General features: G+C 39.1%; 1 protein-coding gene across 36 annotated transcripts in view; it reads left to right on the forward strand.

The window, feature by feature from the left end:
* DROSHA (drosha ribonuclease III) overlaps positions 1-23,142 on the forward strand; it is a 131,214-nt gene extending 108,072 nt beyond the window's left edge. For 23 of the 36 annotated variants that reach the window (XM_016953489.4, XM_016953490.3, XM_054684422.2 and 20 more), the window contains 8 exons: positions 1,284-1,441; positions 2,908-3,013; positions 13,412-13,553; positions 14,971-15,053; positions 15,144-15,247; positions 17,359-17,451; positions 18,580-18,626; positions 22,740-23,142. In XM_016953489.4, coding sequence (XP_016808978.1) covers positions 1,284-1,441; positions 2,908-3,013; positions 13,412-13,553; positions 14,971-15,053; positions 15,144-15,247; positions 17,359-17,451; positions 18,580-18,626; positions 22,740-22,870 — 864 coding nt within the window. In that variant the 3' untranslated portion in view covers positions 22,871-23,142. Of the gene's footprint in view, positions 1-1,283; positions 1,442-2,907; positions 3,014-13,411; positions 13,554-14,556; positions 15,054-15,143; positions 15,248-17,358; positions 17,452-18,579; positions 18,627-22,739 lie in introns of those variants that run through there. The other 13 variants (XM_063811365.1, XM_063811368.1, XM_063811367.1 and 10 more) reach the window with 4 other exon arrangements.
* The last annotated feature ends 916 nt before the right edge of the window (positions 23,143-24,058 follow it).

Below are 24,058 nucleotides of genomic sequence, written 5' to 3' on the forward strand. Positions count from 1 at the left end.
GTAGGGGGAGCATTGGGAGTCATCTTCCCTCAATGAGGAAGGAAGAGCTACTGTGTAGTTATGGATGCCCCACCACCACCAAAAGGTGATATTGAAAGCATGAAATGTTGACTCCAGTATATCTACACACTTGCTTTTGCAGGGAAAGTGTTAATAGTATGGAAGCGAGTCTGAGCATACTAAAAAAGTAGAACAAATACTAAATTAACATTGTTAACGTATAATCTAATCTGGATCTTAGAAATTGAAAGCTTCAATTCAGAGTGTATAAAACCTACTGTAAATTAAAAAATTAGTATAGTGTGATAGCTTTTCACTCAAGATTTTGGAATTTAAAAGCTCTACATATGGTGGTGGCACCTATTTCCCCAGATGGTTTAAGAATTCTTACTATTCTTTGCTTTTATTTCTGTTTTACTTTGAGATATATGCGTGTATGTAAACATGCATATGTATCCTCATATACTTATTTTTATATATGTATATAAAATAAATGTAAGAAGTGGTTGAACTCTCATAAGAGGCTTTACAGTAAGAAATGACATTAATTCAGAGTACTTTAAAAATATTTCATTAATACATGAGCGCCCAAAGTTGTTGCAAATGTTCATTTTAATCACACTTTTCATATTTGCTCTCTGCCAGTTGTTAAAGGCTCATTGTTGGAGCACCACCTGTCTAGTGGTATAATAATCTCCAATGTACATTGAACTCTGTTTTAATGATGCTCATTGCCAAAATAAGTTGGTCCCTAGAAAACACAGTAGTAAATTACTTTAATGCAGTAGTTTTTAAAGGGCAGACCCAGACCAGCAGCATCTGCATCACCTGGGAACATGTCAGGAAGACGGATTCCCAGTCTTGATTCCAGACATAGGAAATCAGTAATCTTGGGGGCAGGACCCAGCTGACTGCTGCGTTTAACATGCATGCTGGAGTTTAAGAACCATTGTTTTACTAGATATATATATTTTCTACCAGCTGTTCTTCAGCTCGAATCTCCTTGGAGAGTTAGTATAATACTTGGGATTTTGAACTATCTGTGTACAGTACTTGGCCTTGAAATTTGATAGAAGATTGGAAAATATTATTTGAACCTTCTTTAAATATTAGATTTGTTTGCCATTCAAAGAAATGAGAAACGAGCTTCCATGCTTTATTGGCATTTCAGAAATTTCTGCTCATGGGAGAAGGAATTTTACAAAACACCGTCCTAGAATTGATCATTGCACTTATAACCAAAAATGAAAAAATGATTTTTATTTATTTCTATTTTCCTGTAGCTACAAGAGCCAAATACTGATCGACAACTTATTGAAACTTCTCCGGTTCTACAAAAACTTACTGAGTTTGAAGAAGCAATTGGAGTAATTTTTACTCATGTTCGACTTCTGGCAAGGGCATTCACATTGAGAACTGTGGGATTTAACCATCTGACCCTGTGAGTTAAAAGTTCTCATGTAGTCCCAATGTGACCCTTTAGACGAGGCAGTCCCAGACCTTTGGAGCATGCCCTTCGAAGGAATTGGGATTTCAAATATATTTCCAGGAAAGTCACATTGTGAGATGGGTGAGCAGACAGACCTCAGTGTGGACCTGGGGTTATGCTCCAATCCAATGTTGTTGGTTCCATTATCATGCATCTTGGTTTCTCTGTGAAGTTTTAGGAGAAGTGTGAAGGAAGTATAAACTTTTTCCAGCAGGACAGATACTCAATATTTTAGGTTTTGTGGGCCATGTGGCCTGTGTGCAGTGATTCGACTCTGCCATAGTAGCATCAAAGCAGCCATCGATGAAATGCAAATGAGTGAACATGGCTGTGTTCCAGTAAAACTTTATTCTTAGAAACAGTCCGTGGGCTGGATTTGGCTCTCTGACCCCTGCTCTAGATGAATGATTTGAAGGTGAGCTAGTGAAACAATTAAGAAGCAAAATTTTACTTCTTTGGGGTTGTTTTTTGTTCATTTTTTTACTCCCCTCTTCCAAACCAAATATTTCCAACTCTCTTTAACCTGTAAAGATGAAAGATTCTTATCATAGATTTTTTTTGTTTTTAAATTTGGATTCCAGCTTTGAATAATGGAGTATGTTATTTCTTTTTCTTTTTCTTTCTTTCTTTCTTTTTTTTTTTTTCTGACAGATCTCACTCTGTTGTGAAGGCTGGAATGCAGTGGCATGATTACGGCTCACTGCAGCCCTTGACCTTCAGGGCTCAAGCACTCTTCCTGCCTCAGCCTCCTGAGTAGCTGGGGACTATAGGCGTGTGCTACCATGCCTGGCTAATTTATATATATATATATACACACACACACACACACACACACACACACATATATACACACACATATGGCAAATTTTTATATATATGGCATATATATATATATATATATTTTTTTTTTTTTTTTTTTTTATTGTAGAGATGGGGTTTCTTCATGTTGCCAGGCTGGTCTCAAACTCCTGGGCTCAAGTGATCCACCTGCCTCAGCCTCACAAAGCACTGGGATTAGAGGCATGAGCCACTGCACCCGGCCAGAGTATATATTTCAATAAATTTAGCAAAGAAAATTCTTGGACCTGTTTGCTTTCTTTCAAGATTGTTGTTTGTATTATGCTTGATTTTTCAATTTATGCTGTTCAGCTTCTGACCAGGCAGTGTTTACCAGTCTTTATTTTGGCAATCGTTTAATCCTTAGATAATATTCACTTTATTCTTCTTTAAAACTCAGCCTATATTAACTCAGATCTCTTCTCAATCGAGGGGCCTTAGGGAATTGTATTTGGTTTTGTGCTTTAAAACAAAATGAACTCATTGTCTTTTTAAGTCATTCCTTTTTTAAAATTCTGGGTGTTTTTTTGGAAATCCATAAATGGTTATTGATTTCTTTACTTTGATGTTTCTTTTTCCAGAGGCCACAATCAGAGAATGGAATTCCTAGGTGACTCCATAATGCAACTGGTAGCCACAGAGTACTTATTCATTCATTTCCCAGATCATCATGAAGGACACTTAACTGTGAGTTGGTTAAATCACTTCCTCCAATAAGATTGCTGTAAAGCAGAGTGAAGATTAGAGGGGTCAAATATATATCTATGTAATTAATTTCTTACTCTTAATGACTTTAGCTTATCATATGGCTTTGTTCATTTCATTGTGCAAATTGTATACAAAGCACATATGCAATGAGAGCTCATTTTATACTCCTTTATTTACTGACTGCCTACTCTGTGCAAAATATTGAGCTAGGCCCCATGGAAGGAACAAAGATAAGTTGACACCAAGTCTGTTTACAAGGAGCTTAAAAATTATTAGAGGAGATTAAAGCTTAAATAAATAACCATAAAATAAACACTGTATATATATCATGAGTTTATACATGTAGATACACACTATAGAAAGCATAAGTTACTATAACTAAATGCAAGGTAGAACATGTTAAATATTATAAAGAAGCCTAGGTAAATTGCTGTACTTGTGCAGTTTAGGAAAATACGAGGTTTCTTCTATCTGTGGAGTTCAAAGAAGGCTTCATGGGTATAATGATGTTTGAGCCTTTAAAGATGGTTAGGATTTAGCCATTGGGATTTGGTGGGAAGAAATGTCTATGCAAGGGCAGTACACACACTGGGACTGCAGAACGAAAAGGCATGGCATAAAAAAAATGAGAAGACTGAGAGGCAGTAGGGACTTAGTTTGGTTAGACCATGGCAGAGTTGAAAGGGAGTTACAGAGACAGGTTTGATTTATAAACAAAGTGAAATGGTCCCTATGCCTCTTACTTTGGTTTCATTTTATAAAACTTTTGTGAGCTTTTTTATTTGTTGCGTACTGTTTTTACTCTGTGAAACCAATCAATAATATCCTGAAATGGTGAACAAAACATCCAGAAGGAGGTCATGATGATCTCTTAAGGCACAATGAGTAACCTTTGAGAAGTCCCTTGAGGACTGGACATTGAGAAAGCAAATACTTTATTGGGCAAAGAAAAATACTGGTACACTGCAAGATACTTAGTGCAGTCTGTCTTTAGTATGTTGAAGCAAATAACAAGTCTTTCAAACTTTGCATCTCTACAGTTTTTATGTGTGTTCTGCTTTGAATAGAATTGGATTTTATCTTTGTAACCGTGAGCCCTGGAAATAGTTTATGTGAGACATAAATATTGGAACTAGAGAGAATATGGTGACTTGGCTGTTTAGATGTCATTTTTCAGTGGAATTTCTAAGCCTAGCATTCATTCACTCGATGAGTATCTCTTGAGTTCCATCATAAGTGCTGAGGAATCAGCAGTACTCTTTTTTTAATTAACAGTTTGATTACCATTTAAAGTTAACAGTTTTTAGGTGGACAAGAAAGTATCTTTTTCATGACTTAATATTAAATTCATAAACTATAAACATTTTTGAGAAATGAACTATAGTATCTTACTGTTCATTAGAAAAACAATAAATTGCATGTTCAATATCCTCTGACACTTCATACGTGTCAGAGTATCTGGTTGGCCCGAGAAATGGCCAAACCAACTAAATAGTTTGAAATAGTAATTCATCTTAGGGCCCTATAGAGGCCACTTTTGAAAATGTTTGCTTTAAATACACACATTTCCCCTGGTATTCCTACAAAATTAATTGTGAATGCTAAGATCTTATAGAGATGGGAAGTTTATTGTTTCCCACCTGCTGACCGTGTACATTTCCCCTCCCACCCCACTCCCCCACCCCCAGCATTGAACAGTACAGAAACCAAAACTCAGAAAGGCGTGAGTCCTGTCCATGATCTAGAGAAAGGTAAAACTAGGACTAGATGAGAGACTCTAGTTCTGTGTTCTTTCCAAAGTCACTTCAATGCCAGAAGTGTAGTTTTATCCAAAATGTATTTAACAGCCCTGCTGTCTTAATATTAGAAAGTTTTTGACTAGCTTATTACAGTGATGTTGACAAATGATAAAATTATGTGAAGGCTTTTTGAGTTATATTCAAAGAATGCTTTGGTAGAAATTAGCAGGATCAGCAGATCTGCGGGCAAGACAAAGACAAAGAATAAGCTAAATGCAGATTCTAACAGATACCAACTCCCATTAACATTAACATGGCTGCTCCCTCCTCCTTTTTGAAACACAAGCTTTGTTGGCTTCTGTCACGGTGCACTTTCCTGGGTTTCCTCTTTAGCTACTCTTTCTCAGCCTGCTTTGCAGACACATCTTAGTCTCACAGCTAATAAACAGTCCATGTCTAAAATGCTCACTCTTAGGCCATGTTCTTTTTTTAATAGAGACTCTCCTACCAGTCTTTTCAATGTGTGTCATCAGTTTCATCTTACTGGCAGATGACTTCTAAACTGATCTCTTCAGTCCTGTCCCCCTTCTGAGTTCCAGCCCTAGCTGCCTTCTCAACATCTCAACATGTGTAAGACTGAATTTGTAGTCTCCTGCCTGGGTCCTTGTCCAGTATTCCCTGAGTAATTGAATGGCGGCACCACCCATTCAGTGTTGCATGTCAGAAACCTAGGAGACATCTTGAATGCCTCTCTCTATCTCCCTTTTCTATATCCCAGTCCATTCACAAGCCCTGACAGTGTTACTCCTCGAGTATTTCTTGAATTTATCCTCTTCCTTATGAGCTTTTTTCTGTCACCCACATCCTCCCTACCTGCCTTACTCACCTGGACCACTGCAGTTTAATTTCTGCATAACTATCGATACGTTACAAGGGCCAGGTATGGTGGTTCATGCCTGTAATCCCAGCACTTTGGGAGGCCAACCTGGGAGGATTGCTTGAGCCCAGGAGTTTAAGACCAGCCTGTGCAACATAATGAGACTCCATCTCTACAATAAAATAAAATACTAGCTTGGTAGAGTGGCATGCATTTGTAGCCCCAGTTACTTGGGAGGCTGAAGTGGGAGGATCGCTTGAGCCCAGGAGCTGTGGTTGCACCACTGCACTCCAGGCTGGGCAACAGAGCAAGACTCTCCTCTCTCTGTCTCTCTCTCTCTCTCTCTGTGTCTCTCTCTCTCTCTGTCTCTCTCTCTCTGTCTCCCTCTCTCTCTCTCTCTGTGACACACACACACACACACACACACACACCACACACACAGAGTTACAGTGTGATTGATAGAGACCCAGTTGAAAGAAGTGACGTTTATTAAATTGCAAAGGATAGGAATCTGAAGGTTGTGTTCATGCAAAACATAAGGCAATGCAGCATCTTCCCGTGAGAGGAGTGGGCTCCTGGAGTCCCCAGGTGTCTCCTGGATGTATCCTAATATTTGAAAAGCCTGCCTTTGCTGTTCTTACGGGCATTTTTGAACTCTGAGAGATGGACAGCCTCTCAGGCAGAAATCCTTCAAGAGGCCCAGATCTCAGGCCTTTGTGAAGTCATTTTTGCAGCTTCCTACCCTCGTCTTCCTATGTCAACTCATGCCCCTGCCCAATCCATTTTACATGCTGTAGTCAAAGGAGTCTCTTCACAACAAATCTACGTTGGCCTTTCATCTACAGTGACTACACTGTGACGACACCAGCCATTCATCTTCAGTCCCATTTGGTTGTTTCTCTTCCTCTCTCCACCTCTTAACATTGGAGTGGCCCAGTTCTCAGTCGTCAGACCTCCTCTCTGTCAACTTCTGCTCCGTAAGTGATCTCATTCTGTCTCATGGCTTTGAATACATCTTTACACTACTTCCTAATTTGTGTCTTTGGCCTTTTCCCTTTCCTTTTTCTTGTACATTTGTTTAAGTTCTGTGTAGATTCTGACCACTTTTATGATTATCACCCGGTCTGAGCCACTGTAGTCCAGATTATTAGCCATAACCTCCCAAATGATTCATACCCCGCGCCCCAGTCAATTTTCAGCACATCTAGAGGGATCATTTTTAAAGAGAAGCCGGATTACATTCCTCTTCTGCACAAAACCTCCCAAACCTTCCCATCTCAAGAGTAAAAGACAATGTTGTTACAGTCACCTTATATGAACTGGCTCCCTATCTCTGACTGTTTTTCATAAGACTCTTCACATTGGCCTGTATGCCAGTTCCTGCAGGACACTAAGCAAGCCCTTGCCTCAGGGCCTTTGCAGTGCATTTTATCTGGCTGCAGTATTGTTCTCCTGGTAATCTATACAGCCAAATCGCTCACCTCCTTCAGGTCTCTGTTCAGATGTCATCTTATCAATAAGGCCTTCCTTAACCTACCCTGAATAAATAGGCAACCACTTCCCCTTGTCTCTAGCACACCTTCTCAGCCTGGAACCTCTCATGCCTTTCTCCTCCTTAGCATATAGTATGTAATGTACTTGTTTACTCTCTGTCTTCTCCAATCAGAGTGTAAACTCCATGAAAGCCAGGGTTTTTGTTTGTTTTCTCCATTCCTGATTCCTTGGTCCCTGGGAAGTACCTGGCATATCAGTGCTCAGCAAGTATGCTTTGACTGAATGATCATCCTATCCCAGCTTAACTCTCTACAGTTGCTCTTCAGATAGTTTCTAAAGAACAGGCAAAGCCCTGGGTGGTCTGGCCTTGCCCGCCTGCCCAGCCTCATACCACAGGCTCTTGTTCTCGCTCTGCACCTCTGCACTGAGCTGCTATTTGCATTTCTCCAGGCCTCCTCCTGCCAGCAGGCCTTTGTGTATGCTCTTCCTCTCCCTGGAAGCTGTTCTGTTCTAGCCCTTACTTTTATGTGCCTGGTATCTTCTACTCTTCCTTTAGATGTCCTTTCTGGTGTGACTTCTGGATGCGGGAAACTTTCCCTGACCACCCTTACCCATCCCGCCCCCCCCCCCATCAAAATTCTGTGTTGTTTTCCTTCCTGGCCTTTACCTCAGTTTGCCTACCCCAATGGACTAGAAGTTCTTTGAGAGCATGTTTTTGTTCATCACTGTATGCTCAGCAGTGCCTGGCATATGATAGGCCCTCAGTACATCTTTGCTAAATAAATAGAAGAGTGACAATTGTGCAGTCAGCTAAGTCAAGAGGGAAGAGGCAGTGGCACTGGAGGGAAGTGGACTGTTGCTTTATATATAAGGGAAGAAGCGGAAGGCTTACTTATGAGTGTCTAAGGATTAAAATTAATTTAAAATTTGGAGAGGATTACTTATTGCAGTTGCATTGGTTGGGGGATGGCAAATGATTCATTATTGTGATTAAAGAGCACACAGCTACAGTAATTCACATTGGGAGGCATTAATTAGCTTTGAGCCATTCCCTTGCACACTTAAAGGGAATAAGGACAATTGAGCAAATGTAATATGGCTTTCAAGTTTTGAATGCTGATGGGGAAAAACATTCTGTTCTGTAAGTTGGCTATTCAAAAGGCCTACTCGGGAAGGAGTGTTAGGCTTATCCAATTGTTCTAGGATAACCGAGTTTGCATTGGGTTATAGAGGGAAGAAGTTCTGTTTCCTATGCTGAAGTTTTTAGTTTTTAGGTTGGTGTATGCAGTAGGGTCAAGGTATAAATTGTGAGAACACCTTAAATTAAGTGTTTACACAGGCCAGGATGCCTGTAATGTAACCCTTGGAAATCTTAAGCCATAGGAGTTTTCTCCTCTGTATCATTCTTCTTTCTTAGCCTTTACTCTTTGCTAAAAATAGTTGCTAATCTCCATGCCTGCTGTGTTCAAGGCACTGTACCCAATGGTGGCATGCACTATAGTGGTGATGAACCTACAGTTTTTGTTTGTTTTTAATGATTTGGGATCATGGGAAAGAGAGCAAGGATTACAGATAAAAAGCTCAAGAACCAGTGATCTAATCCTGCCCTGATGCTTCCACACAGCACTGAGCATAAATCATTCAGACAAACAGGTATTTTATCTAAAAGATCTCGTTGAGAAGATAGATTCCACAGCCTCCTGTTTGAGGATTTCTGTCACTGACATAATTTGGCTCTTTGTATCTGACCTGTATTTGCCTGCTAGCATTTATGTACCTTTTCTTTAGTTATCACGGGAAATGGAGACCATCTGGCGACCACTCTTGGTATAATAGAGCTGTGTGGCATATCACTGTCACTTTCAATAGTATATTCTGCTTTCACCCCGTGTTCTTATATTAAGCCCTCAAAATAATAAATCACAGTCTGCTTATTTTACACTAGGTGGCCCTCTTTGGTAGCTCATCCCCCAGCTGTGGTTTTTCCCTTTAGATTCAAGAGTGAAATTGGGAACTTGAAGGAAGATTGTCAATATGTATGTTTTATTTAAACGAATAAATCTCTTTCTTATGAAAGTTTAAAGTAATGATGAAAGACTGCTATGCTGGCATAATAGAAAACATCCTGGATTCTCAATACCAGAGTTTGAGATCTGGGATATTTACACTGGTCTCTGACATTGCACCAGGAATTCAGCAGTCCTTTCCTCAGGTTTACAGAGAGCTTTAATTATAGTCTTCTTAGTCATTTCTGGTGATTTCAAATTAAACTTTGTCTTTTTGGAAGTATTTTTTTTAAAGTTGTTAGCACCTGGTAAAATGGGGAATTTTGAGGACAGTGAGTGGACAGGATGGGTATCCAAAACATTTTACATTGAAAACAAATTCAGAGGAATTCTTAGAATTTTCTAGAACCTTTTCCCATAACTGAAGAGCAAACATATTTTGTCGAATTATGATGATGCTGTTGTGAATAACACAGCAACAGCTAACATTTCTGTTGTGTTTATCATATGCCAGTCATTGTAGTTAGATTATATGTCATCCACTCTAATTCTCAAAACAATCGTGAGAGCTAGGTACTACATTCTCCATTTTATAGATGAGGAAACTGAGGCTCAGAGAGATTTAATAACTTAGACAGGGTCACTTAACTAGGAAGTGCCAGAGCCACAATTTGAACCCAGGTAACTTGGTGCGAAATCTTTTGCTTTTTGCTATCTCTAACGCGAGGCGTTGTTTGCAAAATAGTCTGATAACTGTCTTCTGCTCAATTGGGTGCTTAATGTTTATTTTCTAGATTTCCACTAAAATATATAAATAGATATTTCCCCTTTGTAAAATAGTAATTTATAACATCACCATCTACAGGCTTTTCAACTTCATGTCTTGCCCTCATTTAAATCCTTCCGCCAAAACAATCTTTCTAAAAAAAAAAAAAAATTACCTCACAACTGCCCCCATTTGATACCTTTTGGGATTCCCCTTCCCCTACAGGAAAGTGCAGGCTTCTTTACATCACCTGCCAGCCTCACTGCATCAGCTCTCCTCCCTTGGCTCTGATTTCCCTTCCAGGTCCACCCAGTGGTCACCTTGCTGTGTAATGGCCCCTTGCATTTGCCATAGCTGCTCTCTCTTCCTTGCAAACCCTTTCCCACCCTTCTCTCACTGGCTCATTCAGTCTTTTTCAGTTCTGATTCTGTGTTCATCAGAATCCACCGACATCAATCTTTTCAAAAGTTAGATCTCTAGAAATGTTGATTCGTTGGTTCTTGAAAGAAGCCTGGGCACCAGCTTTTCAGAAGCACCTTATGATTCTGGTGTTACAGCCAGGTAAATGAGGCCCTGAAATGCTTTTACTCAAATGTCAGCCCTCCTCCAGGAGGCCTCCCTGGAAGGCTGAGGTCTAGAGGAGCACCTGCGTGTATCTGCAGTCTCTGCGCTGGCACTGCAGCCACCACAGTGCATTGCAACAGCCGGTCTGCACGTGGCTTCCGAGGAGGGTGTCAGTTCCTGAGGGCAGCAGCAGCACGTTGCTCCTCTCAGGATCTTCAGCTGTCAGCACGGGGCCTGGCATGTAATTGGTCTGCACCCACTGGTGCACTGAACTGCCGTAACCTCAGGTTTTCTTTCTTGCTGATACCCCTGGGTCGTGTTCTTTGGCAAATAACATGATTCATTATGAAGTAGAGTTCAGCAAAGGACAAGGATGAAAGTTGTCATTTAGAGAACTGCCATTCAGACTTTCTTGTCTAGGTAAAGAGCAAGGTCTTCTCTCTTTTCAACTCATTTTCTAAATTTAAACTGACGATGAGAATATGGATGATGTATAGCTTCCTTCTCCCCCACTGATTTTTGGTTCAGGCTCTGGGTTTTTGGCAAGAACTTACAGATCTCACTTATTATTGGCCACCCTTCTGCTTTAAGACCTGTCAGGGCTTGTCTGAAATAAAACTGGAAGCACTTCTGATTCCATCCTCACTGCTTTCCTCCTTCACCGTCAGACAGCATTACTGTATAGCACTGAGTGAGGGGCCCTGACACTGGAAGGTGGCAGGTGGGGCCTGGCCGCCAGTGAGGTATCATCATTTGTGTGTGCTCATGTGTGCGTCGGGCTTGTTGTATCTGAGGCATGAACATTCCATATACACGGCTTAAAGAGTTTTCTTCCCATACTGAAAGCATATATTCGGAGAGGACCCATCTTATTCAGCATAGCCTTGTTCCCATAGTAGCCATCCTATTCCCCCACAGCCTCTACTTTAGGAAAGCTCCCTGTCCCCATTTGAAATCCAAGCCAAAAAAGATGTATCACTTTCAGCTCAATTATTCCATAATTACAAGATATTAGGCTAATGGGCTCTTTATTGGTTGGGCCTTATATTAATGTTATATGCTAGCCTTGTAATTTTGAGTTCCTCTATGGATGTTAATTTTAGTGAAACTCTATATTGAAGAAAAGATGGGGCTAAGGGGGAGACAGGAGGAGGAAAGAAAGCAGAGACAGGCAAAGAATCATAGTCTGAAATTCAACAGCAAGCATGGCTTATGAAGATCAAGTTATATTTTTGCTTCATGAATCATTGTCAGACAAATTAAGAACATATTGTTTCTTATTTATCTGTTGTCAAGGATTCACTATCAGACACTAAGAATAAATCTTGATTTTCATAAGCTCTGTTGACACCATGGAGCCACAGAGCATAAAACTTGCATCTAATAAACAAAGTGCAACATGGAACAGCAGGGAGTGGAATACCAGCACAACTCACAGCTGCTTCCTGCTCCTCGTCCCTGTTTTCAGGAATGTTTCTTAGCAGGAAGTTTTTTAATAGACCGAGAATTTGTTATATGTATTCTAAGAAAAGTTGTAGTTGTAGATGCATTACTCTCCCAAATCTTAGAGATCAGGGATGATTATGTTCCATTTTTGTTTGGTGAGTTCCCATCTTTGTATGTACCTCCTTGCTCCCGGCTGTCCTCCTCTCCTCTTCCCTAGTGAGTGGTTAATGAGTGTTAATGCCTAAACCATACTTGTTTTATGGACACTTCTATAATGGATTCGTTGCATAATTTTCATGCAGTGTATAGTGTTACTAGTTGGAAATTCTTGGAGGACTCTTAGCTGTCTGATGAAATTCCTAGTAGAAATTTTTGTTTTGAATTCCTAAAGTTGAAATATGAAAATTATATTTTAATTTGATTAGAGACAAAGGATACCAGTATGGGCTGGGCGCAGTGGCTCACGCCTGTAATCCCAACACTTTGAAAGGTCAAGGTGGGTGGATCACTTGAGCTCTGGAGTTCGAGACCAGCCTAGGCAACATGGTGAAACCCTGTCTCTACAAAAAATACAAACATTAGCTGGGCATGTTGGCAGGCGCCTATAGTCACAGCTACTCGGGAGGCTGAGGTGGGAGGATAGCTTGAGTCCAGAAGGTGGAGGTTGCAGTGAGCCAAGATGGTGCACCACTGCACTCCAGCCTAGGCAACAGAGCAAGAGCCTGTCTCAAAAAAAAGGATATCAGTATGAAAAACTGAGACTCAAGCTAGATACCATAAATCTTTAAAATAATAATAAAATAAAAATGTAAATAAATAATTTAAATCTTTTCATAGTATTTACCTAAACCTCACTTAAGTCCTATAATATCAAAATTAGCATCAGTGCCATGAAACTTGAAGCTTATTTTAGACTTAAAAAAAAAATCCTTTAAAATTAATGTACAGTGACAAAAAGTAGGCCGTTTGCCTGGTCAGGGGTTGGGAAGGATTCGCTGCATGGAGATGCTGGGAATTTGTTTGGAGTGATAAAATGTACATGTTTTTCAAAACTCATCTAACTGTGCACTGAAAATGGGTGCATTTTATTGAATGTAAGTTACACTTTAATAAAATTGATTTTTAACACTCTTAATGCTTCCTTATTTAGTAGCATTAAACTTATTAGAAACTATGACCTTAAATCTTATTATACATCCCCGCTCCCCCACCACAGCCCTGCCCCAATGCTCCTAAAGAAGTAAATGAGCCATTTATGTCAGTAAGGTAAAAATCCAGGATAGTAGAGTGGAGTACGTTATTAAGGAGAAGGTAGATGGGCATGGAGCATATCACTGTCATCTGGGTGATGGTTGAGGCCATAGACCTCACTTATTTTGGTGTCCCTGTCAGTGACAGCCTCTCAGGCTAGTTGGGTCCAACGCAGGAATAAGAGAGGTCAAAAGTGAAATGTGTTCTCAATGTACCCCCATTCCTTTTGGGCAGTTGTTGCGAAGCTCTTTGGTGAATAACAGAACTCAGGCCAAGGTAGCGGAGGAGCTGGGCATGCAGGAGTACGCCATAACCAACGACAAGACCAAGAGGCCCGTGGCGCTTCGCACCAAGACCTTGGCGGACCTTTTGGAATGTGAGTGCCACACACTTTTCTCTCAACCTTCAGGTTCAGAGTTTAAGTCCAAGTAACCGTATTTGTCCTCCTCCTCATTATTATGATGTTCTGGCTAAAGAAACCTTGTTTGCTATTTTAATTTTTTATTTATGCTTTTTACCAAAGCTTTTCTGAAGGAAAATAATTTGAAACTAAGACATGTGAATAATGAATTTTTATGTTCAATCTATGTTCAGTGGTACCCCCAACACATACCCCTCCATCCTAACACTCAGCTACCACATCCCTTTGTGTGAAACAGTAATAGAATATGAAGATCAGTTGTTGTAAATCAGAGCCTTTTTGCCACCCAGCAGCCTTCATATAGGGGCACAGAAGAAAGAAGGGTAATTTATTCACTAAATACTGAAACTATTATTCATTGTTTTGAATGAGTGCAAAGCTCTGCGGACAAATGTCATCTTTTGCAGTTTCCGATATGGTCCGGCAGCATTGTAAATAATCCTATTATAGTTAACGAAAGGATTATACACATAGTTGTATTGTTTGTATTACTTCAAAATAAGTGGGCCATTCACTGAGCCTTAGAACTTTTTTTTTAATGTTACGGTATTTTTGACAATGGGAATTATATTCAAGTATCAAAGTCTACCATGCAAAACTAGCTTATTTACAAAGTGCAAAGGCATTCTGACTAAGGAACTTAAAAGAACTTCTTTTTCAATGAAAGAAAAGTAATTTAAAGATGAAAATCACATAAAAATTAAACAGAGAGATCATTCTTTTTTTTTTAGCTCAATGAAAGCTATTTTTATTCCTTCTTTTGAAAATGAACCATTTGTTTGCTTTGTCAAGGTACCTTTAAATGAAGTCATCCTAGGGGGTCACCATTTATTAATGCAAAATTTGACATATTGTTGTCATTAAGATCAGTATTAAGTTTTTCTCTTTTTGGGCAGATTGAATCTATAAATTACCCCATTTCTGTTCATTAAATTTAACATAGAATCCTTAAAAACAGGGGATCTCAGGATTGGTGTTGAAAATGGCAAGACCCAAGAATGTGCGTATTCTGGCATCATATCTAATCTTCAAGTAATATTTTGACTTATTTGATGTGAACAGGGTTGGGTGCTCAGATAGCATTTTTTCCCTGATATACAGCGGCATTCTGTGTACCTTTTAAGCTATTCCTTTAGCCCTTAGCTAAATGCAGTTTGGTGTTTGTACTCTATGATTTGCATCTTACACATCTCTTGCTGCTTCTGATATTAATGATAAAAAGTGGGGGAAGATGAAACGGTAGCACTAAAAAACAAAGAGGGCCTGGAAGTTGAAACTATTACTAAAATTTTGCTTAAAAGTCTAGGTCTCTTACTCTTTCTGATAGATGGCAGTGATTGTGGTTTATTTTAAAGTATTCTTTTTTCCCCAGCATTTATTGCAGCGCTGTACATTGATAAGGATTTGGAATATGTTCATACTTTCATGAATGTCTGCTTCTTTCCACGATTGAAAGTAAGCTCATATAAAGTTTGAATTAGTGGTCTGCTTTATGTTTGGTGATTCCAGAACCCATTACTAAATAGTTTTTGGGGACTTCCACAGGAGTTCATTTTGAATCAGGATTGGAATGACCCCAAATCCCAGCTTCAGCAGTGTTGCTTGACACTTAGGACAGAAGGAAAAGAGCCAGACATTCCTCTGTACAAGTAAGTACTTGCTGCCTGCAGGCCATTGGTTGGATCCAGCATGCCTAGAATTGACTTTCCATGTGCCTTGAAGAATGAGTCACTGTGGGGTGATCATGACAGGAACCCAGGATTGAGACTTCTTGGCTGCTAGTGTGACTTTGGGCCCCACAGGGAAACTCACTGGGGCTCTCACTCTTAGCTGTAGTAAGTGGGTCCCACTCCATTATCTCAATGTTCTCTCCCATTTCTAAAAATCTCTGTGAACTACTGCCTGGGAGGGAGACAAACTAAGATTATGAGATTAAAAAGAAAATTTGGATTCAGTGGTTTTTATATACATTTTTATATTTGTCTTCTTGCTTGTAACTTCTGCTGGGCTGTGCCCCCAGATGAGAAGATCATGTATGATTATTTGTAGCAATATTTGGGTACCTCTCTGCACTTTCCCTGAACCCCTATTGGCTTCAACTTGGAACTTTTCTTCTCAGAATGTGTGTCAAAAGCCATCATGTACTTTGAATATCTTTATCCTTTGAGTGGTAGCCAAAAGTCATTAAAAAGGAATGTAGGTGAGTAATGGGTCACTACACCACTTAATACCCGTTTTGATGAAAACAGGAGGTTCAGCTCTGAAGTAGAGTAATTATCTTGAGACACACATAGGTTGATTAAGAAGATGCTTTCAAAGTGGAATTACAAAATGAAAGGATTATTGAAATAGGTGGGTTGCATCTCAAGGTATTGTCTGGATACATGATTTTAAGGATGTTTAAAGATTATTTCAAAACTGTTTCACCCCATGTGGATGCATACACGGTTGCAAGCACACGCATCTGTGTGTGTGTTCTGTATGGAGTAAAAGCTCCCCTTTGGACTTTCTCAAATTTCAAAATACACAAGGAAAAACATTAGACTGGCAGTTGGGAATTTTCAATCCTTTCGCGTGTTTTTATTTAACAGTCACAACACTTTATAGGCCTTTTTGCTAAAGAGAAACTAAAGCCAGAAGAAGAGGTTGAGTCACCCCACAGCAAGCTAGTATAAATTACACCAAGAAGCTGTCACTGCTAAACAATATTTCCTTTATTTATTGGGGGAAAAAAGCCCCAAATATTTAGAAATAGCACTTTATTATGTGCCTAATAAGCATAATGAATATCCAAACTGTATTCTATGAAAGGCTCATAGCATTTCCTCATCAGAGTGATAATTAAGGTTCAATAAATAAAATGAGGATGCTAAACTTTCCATAGCACAGGCATGATTACTGTAATAAGTACTACCTTCAAGAAGTCACTCGTGCACATTCATCCCATGGAGCGTACGAACACAAAGGAAATTGCTATGCTCCCTTCTCATAAATCCCCCAAATGAAAGTACAAGATGAGTTTGCTCATTTTATCAAGATCATGGGGTTGTTTTACATGGGTTTTTTTAAGATTACTATGTTCATTCCATTATCTTTGTTGGCTACTTTTAATTTCCCTTTTCCATGAAGTTATCAGTTTTACTGCATTTGAAATCCGCACCATGTCATTAAAATCCCAAGTACCTGGAGCTTTGTTTTTTTGGCGATTGTGTTGTGTACTTGGCATTATAGCGTACCTTTGAAGTGATCTCAGATGTTTCAGAAATTAAATACATTTTCTGATCTTTTAGATAAGATACAGACATTAGAAAGAATCCATAAAGGATGTGAAAGCATTCAGATGTGGCTTGAAGTGTATTACCCCAATATTTATTGTTTTAGGCTGTGATTAGCACTGAAAACCAATAGACAGGAGCTCTTAACTTTTCATGATAAAAGTTTGTGAATATGCACACTTAGAAATTCTTTGAAAATATTTTACACTTCACTGTTAGCCTTTTGATGTTATTTATATTACTTTGGGAAGAAATATTAAAATGCAATGCAGAATTTTTAAAAATTTCTATTTCAAATGCTCTCGATATTTGTCGGATTAGCAAATCAAAAACTTAACTCTTTTTACCTTTCTGCCATTTTCACATTTCCTGTTATTTTACTTAACTCTGTCTAGGCAGTAAGTACATGGTTTTCCTCATAGTTACATAGTAACCATGACAAATAACACTTTACCATAATAAATGTTCTTTCCTTTCCCTTTCAGGACTCTGCAGACAGTGGGCCCATCCCATGCCCGAACCTACACTGTGGCTGTTTATTTCAAGGGAGAAAGAATAGGCTGTGGGAAAGGACCAAGGTATGAGAAGAGAATACCTGGAATTGCTTTGAATGAACATCCTGTGTGTCTAATTCCCTAGCTGCTATCTCCAAACTGAGTCATCTGTCTTTTTTAACTCAGAGAATAAAATGTTCAAGAGTAGTAGCAAAGTGAATTCCAGGGATTAATGTCCCCACATGAATTGTCTCAAAGCCAAGCCCTGAATCAGCCCTGGACCATGGGAATACCATTGTGTAAGGGGGCTTTAGCTATCTTGAGAAAACTATGTTACCTGGTAAGAAGGTCTGCCTAGTTTTAGTTACCCAGAGCACACTTTGATGCAAGCTGTGCGTGTAAGATGTGTCATGTCGCACGACACGACCATTAGACTTTTTTTTTTTTTTTTTGGAGATAGAGTCTCACTTTGTCACCTAGTCTGGGGTACAGTGGCATGATCTCCATTCACTGCAACCTCTAATTGTGCCTTGGCTACTCGAGAAGCTAGGATTACAGGCACGTGCCACCATGCCTGCTAATTTTTGTGTTTTTAATAGAGACGGGGTTTTACCATGTTGGCCAAGCTGGTCTCAAACTTCTGACCTCAAGTGGTCCCAACCCCCCCTCAGCCTCCCAAAGTGCTGGGATTTTAGGTATGAGTTCACTGTGTCCAGCTCTGTTAGACATTTGATTTACTACTACTCACCTGAGCTGTATGGAAACGCTAGCATCTTTAGGTGAAAAGAATTATGTATATTATCACCTTTCTTTGAACTCTCCAGTCTGTATCTTAAACTGAGAAATGATTTGAAACCTGTCTGTATATATTTTTTATTCTTTTCCTCTTTAAACTTTACAGTGAGGGTATTCAAACTTAAGTATGAAATACTTCAGACCTAACATAAATGGAAGGCATTTTATTGCAGTATTAAAGTGTGGAGTGAATAACTTAAGGAGGCTTTGTGCAAATCAATGACATTTCTGCATGCTCTTGTGTATATTCCTATCTGTACAATTCAGTGTGTGACAGTGTAAGTAATCAGAGGAGATTTTATGCACTGAACGTGAAAATCAGCCTGAAAGATTTGTAGCCATACCTTGCATTTTTTGAAAAAAAAAAAAAAAGAATCTTGAAATTAAAGAATGTCTTACTTTTATTTTATTTAATAGTATTCAGCAAGCGGAAATGGGAGCAGCAATGGATGCGCTTGAAAAATGTAAGCCTATTTTTTTTCTATAATTATGTTCATAATGTAATGAGTGTTTTATGGAAAGGAAATGAGGAAGGAGAAAAATGGTAAGTATTGATAAAATGTGATCTTGTTTTCTTCAGAATTATTCTTTACACAGAGAATATAGTAGAATGTGAGACATTCTAAAATCGGCTTATATTTAAAAATAAAAGTATTCCTGAGTGCTTTTTGATTTGCAGTTTCCTTTTTTGCTTAGAGTCCTAATCTCAGCGCGGGTGACCTGTGTGAACTGCCTGCTGTGTTTTCTTTCTTTTTTTTTTTTTTTTGAGATGGAGTTTCGCTGTTGTTGCCCAGGATGGAGTGCAGTGGCACGATCTTGGCTCACTGCAACCTCTGCCTCCCCGGTCCAGGTGTCAGGTGATTCTCCTGCCTCAGCCTCCCCAGTAGCTGGGATTACAGGTGCCTCCTACCACACCCAGCTAAATTTTTGTATTTTTAGTAGAGATGGGGTTTCACCATATTGGCCAGGCTGGTCTGGAACTCTTAACCTCAGATGATCCACCCACCTCGGCCTCCCAAAGTGCTGGGATTACAGGCATGAGCCACTGCACCCGGCCTGTGTTTTCTTTCATACATTTCTCTATTCTCTAAAATCTTGTAACAGAAAAGTATACGTGTGAAGGTTTTCTGTTTTTTGTTTTGGCCATTGTTTTATTAAATGGGCTGTTATTACATACTTCTCTGTACCTTTTTTTGCTCAATAATGTATCATGAGCAGCCCTGCAGATTATAGAAAACAGCTCCAATTCATTCTTAGTGGCTGCATAATATTTCCTGCTATAGGTGTGCAATATTTTATTCAGCCTTTTTATTATTGGTGGACATTTTTTTTTAAAATCATTATCACCAATAAATGTTATATATTGGTGCTTTTTAGTTCTGTGGAATAGGTTCCCAGGAGTGGGATGCGTGGGTTGAAGAAACTTCAATTACATGATTGACCTTGTAGGAAACTGCATAGTCTTTTGTAAACTGAAGGCTTAAGTGCAAGGGATTTTTCTTCTGAGGTCTGTTGTGCTGCACAGCAGAACCTGTGGGCGCAACATGACAGTGCAATTCTATTATGCTTCAAGTACCCTGCTAAATGAGGTAGGAGACAGCAAAATGCGGGAAGCTAAAAGTGAAGAGGCCCAGAATCCTCAGGCATGGGAGAGATTCCAGGAAAGGCAAGCAGGCCAACAGCCAAGTGGAAATCAGCAAAGTTTCCTGTTCAGGGGCAGGGAGTTTAGTGGGAGCAGACGCTGATGCTGCCAGGGTCCAGCATCCATGGATTCTTCACTGAGAGTTTTAAGCTGGCTATTAGGAACTTCATCCATTGTACATATAAATTTGCAATCAGAGTGAAATAAAAGTGAGATTCCATTTTTTGTTTGTTTTCAACTATAAAACAGTACTGGAGAGATCACCTATTCTGAGACAGGCCTGCATATCCATACTGGTAGGAGTGAGTTGTTTAAACTACTGGAAAGCAATTTGGCAGTATGTAGCAGTTCCTTAAAGAAGTTCATACCCTTGGTAGGCCAAGGTGGAAGACAAAAAATTAAAAAAAAAAAAATTAGCCAGGCTTGGTGGCATGCACTTATAGTGCTAGCTGCTTGGAAGGCTGAGGCCAGAGGATCACTTGAGCCCAGGGGTTCGAGGCTGCAGTGAGCTATGGTCATGCCACTGCACTCCAGCCTGTCTCTTCCCCTCCCCGCCAAAAAAAGTTTATACCATGAGAATCATGACAACTTGATTTATAGTAGCAGATAAAAAAAAACTATGTGTTTTAGAGTAGGAAAATGTTTAATAAATTGTGGTATATCCCAGGGGTTAGGAAACATTTTCTGTAAAGGGCCGGATAGTAGGCATTTTAGACTTCCCAGACCATATAATCTCTGTCGCAATTCTCCAACTCTGCCATTGCAGCCCACTGGCCTGGATAGTGTGCAAACTAATGGATGTGTCTATTTAATGGGTGTGTCTGTCTGCCAATAAAAATTTATAAAAACAGATAGATAGCTGTATTTGGCCTGTGGATAGTAGTTTACCAACCCTTGCTATACCCAAATGTTGTATGCATTACAGTAATGGTTTTAAAAACTAACGATATGGGAAAATGCTTATACTAGAATAAGTGAAAAAAAGTATACCCATGAATACGTACCTATATTGTACTTTCCCAATGAGTAATGATTTTAAATGTTCAAGTGTCTAGGTGTATGTGTGTGTGTGTATATATATGTATATATGTATGTATATACACATTTACATTGCATATATATGTAGTACAACTTCATAGGAAAAGGGCTATAAGGATATATTTTTAAAGTTTTATCAATAGTTAAATGTGAATTTTGTTTTTCAAATGCAAATTTGATTTTACAATAGAGTTTATTCCAGAAATAGAGTTCATTTTGTAGAAACTTGCTTTACAGCTTAGTGGGATTTGTTTATTTTTGAAAAAAGTAGTTATATTTGAAACCTACATAAGGAATCAATTTGATCAGTTCAGGAATAGGATTTTATTACTGTTTTATTTCCAAAATACAGATGTCATGTTCTTTTTTTGTTTAAAATCAATCTCTGGGCCGGGCACGGTGGCTCATGCCTTTGATCCTAGCACTTTGGGAGGCCGAGGCAGGAGGCCAGGAGTTTGAGACCAGCCTGGCCAACATGGCGAAACCCCATCTCGACTAAAAATACAAAAATTAGCCGGTTGTGGTGGCACACGCCTGTAATCCCAGCTACTTGGGAGGCAGAGGCAGAGAATTGCTTGAACCTGGGAGGTGGAGGCTGCAGTGAGCTGAGAGACTGCGCTCCAGTGAGATTCCGTCTCTAAATAAATAAATAATAAATAAATAAAATCAATCTCTGACCCCCAGACATACCAGGTCTTTGCTGATTCCCCACCTGTCTTTCAGATGCTTTTCCTACCACCCTGTCCCTTCTTCAACCTGGTGTAAGGATGGTATACTATATAATTAAGAGGGAAAAAAGAATTTAGGATCTATTATACGGTCATCTCCCCTTATCCATGGGGGTACCTGACCCCAGTGGATGCCTAAAGCTGCAGATAAAACTGAACATTATATAGACTATATTTTTCCCTACACATGCAAAATTTAATTGAATGAGGAAATTTAATTTACAAATCAGGCACAGAAAAAGATTAACAATAATTAAATAAAATTGAACAATAATATACTGTAATGAAGGTTGTGTGAATGTACTCTTGATTGTATGCTGTGCCTTCTCTCTCTCTTTCAGAATATGTTATTGTACATTACTCGCCTATTTTTGGCCCATGGTTGATCATGTGTAAATGAAACCATGGAGAGCGAGATCACTGATGAGGGGCCTGCTGTATATGTAGATCCACTTCACTACACATTGTTCTTAAAGCAAATAAATGAACTTGCCCCCAAGCATGCCATGCTCGCCCACATCTTGGATTCTTCATGTGTTTGAAACATGAGGTTATGTGTCCGCTTTAACCCAATAAGTTTTCTACTTGAGTTACTTTTGCAAATACAGCTTTGGGCCTGTCATCATAAACCTAAAAATTAATTATCAGACATAATGACTTGGAACGTGGCCCCTTTTTGTCCACCTGATCTTTCTTTGCTCTTTTCTGAATCTTTAATTCTTGGTAAATAATGGTGTGATAATATCATTTGTTTGAAGTTTTTAGTTTGAGCTTTTCAAAAACTGTGACTCCATTTTACTGTATCCTTTCATCTCTCCCAGAAAGTCACCTGTTGCTAAGAGAGTGATGCTAAAGCACCTGCTTGGTAACATTCCCAAGCCACACGTCTGTGTTTTGCCATTTCTGTATGTTCGGTGCCTGCTATACCCAAGTTCATATCAGATACTGAAATTTACAATCAGGGGCACTCATCCAGACTTCCAATATGTTTTTGAGTGATGAAAGAATAAGGGAAGAAAACAGTTTTCTATCTTGTGCCTTATAAAATACAATTATACACATTTCATATGCATGTATATTTGTATGTGTATATGTTTAGTTGCATTATTCTTTGCACTAGATTATTAAATATAATTTTATTAAATATAAAATATATTTCCTTGTGTCAGATAATTTTCCCCAGATGGCCCATCAGAAGCGGTTCATCGAACGGAAGTACAGACAAGAGTTAAAAGAAATGAGGTGGGAAAGAGAGCATCAAGAGAGAGAGCCAGATGAGACTGAAGACATCAAGAAATAAAGGAGGGCATGCAAGTGTGGAGTATTTACTTGCTCAGTAACTGTGACTGTTGTCTATTGAGACCTAGCCTGCAGACAATGAATGAAGTGTGCTCATTGAAATAAAATACAGAGTCAAATCGCTATTGTTGTTTTAATGATCTGTTTTTAGCTGGATGGTCTTTATTACAAAGTATTAGATTTTTTCTTCTATTTAATGGAAAACTTGACTTTGGTGAATGTGCATTACTTCCTTTTATTTTGCTCTTTAAATAATAAAATTCAAGAAGCATATTCTATGTGGAATAGATCCTGTTTTTCCATCTGTGTCCCAGATTGTGACCCTAGACTTTCAATTGACAAGTAAAAAATTGACTTTACTAGACATTTTGACTGTGCTCTAGTAAACATCTATCCTTTTTCAAATCTCTGGATTTTTAAGTAGATTGTTCAGCTTTCATCTGGTGGCTGTTCATCAAGTTATCAGCTGCAAATATTGAACTTACCTCTCTCTAAGCAGTGAGTGTTTTGTAGAAGGAATCCGTTTAACAATTAATTGGCTAATGGGAGAGGGGGAAAGACTGATATTCAAGTCACACAGATTCTTTGAATCATTAGAATAGGAGAGAAATCATGATTCTAAGCCAGGCCACACTTTAAACCAAGTGCTCTCACCCTGGGGTTAGTGGAACCTTTAAGAAGTTAATGAACAGACTTCAAGGAAGTCAAAAACCTCCCAATACTATATTCAATTTTCTGTGTGTGTTTGAGATTTGAGAGGGCATGGGGAGCAGGAAGGAGGAGGGTTTATAGCTTTTATCAACCTCTCTAAGTGGGCCCTGCAGTAAAAGGCTAACATGACATTAAAAGACATAACATTTTAAAAAAAGTTATTCCAAACTAAACATCACTGGTTTCTTATTAATAAAGGCAAAACTTCTTTGTAAAACAAATCTGTTTCATTCATCATTTCAGCAAATATATAGTGAGTGCTTCCTATGTATCAGACACTGTTCTAGCCTTTGGGGCTATAGCAGTGAACAGAACAAACAAAACCCCTGGTCCTTGAGGAGCTTGGGTGCTAGTGCAGGTATACCCACAACAGACCAAGAGCCCAATGGCAAGAAATAAAGCAGGAACTTGTGGGTGCAGTTTTCAATGAGGTGTTTGAGGAGTTCTCCCTAAAAGGGTATTATTTAAGATGGGAAAG

The sequence above is a fragment of the Pan troglodytes genome, chromosome 4 (genome assembly GCF_028858775.2).
Source record: "Pan troglodytes isolate AG18354 chromosome 4, NHGRI_mPanTro3-v2.0_pri, whole genome shotgun sequence".
Classification (NCBI taxonomy): Eukaryota; Metazoa; Chordata; class Mammalia; order Primates; family Hominidae; genus Pan; species Pan troglodytes.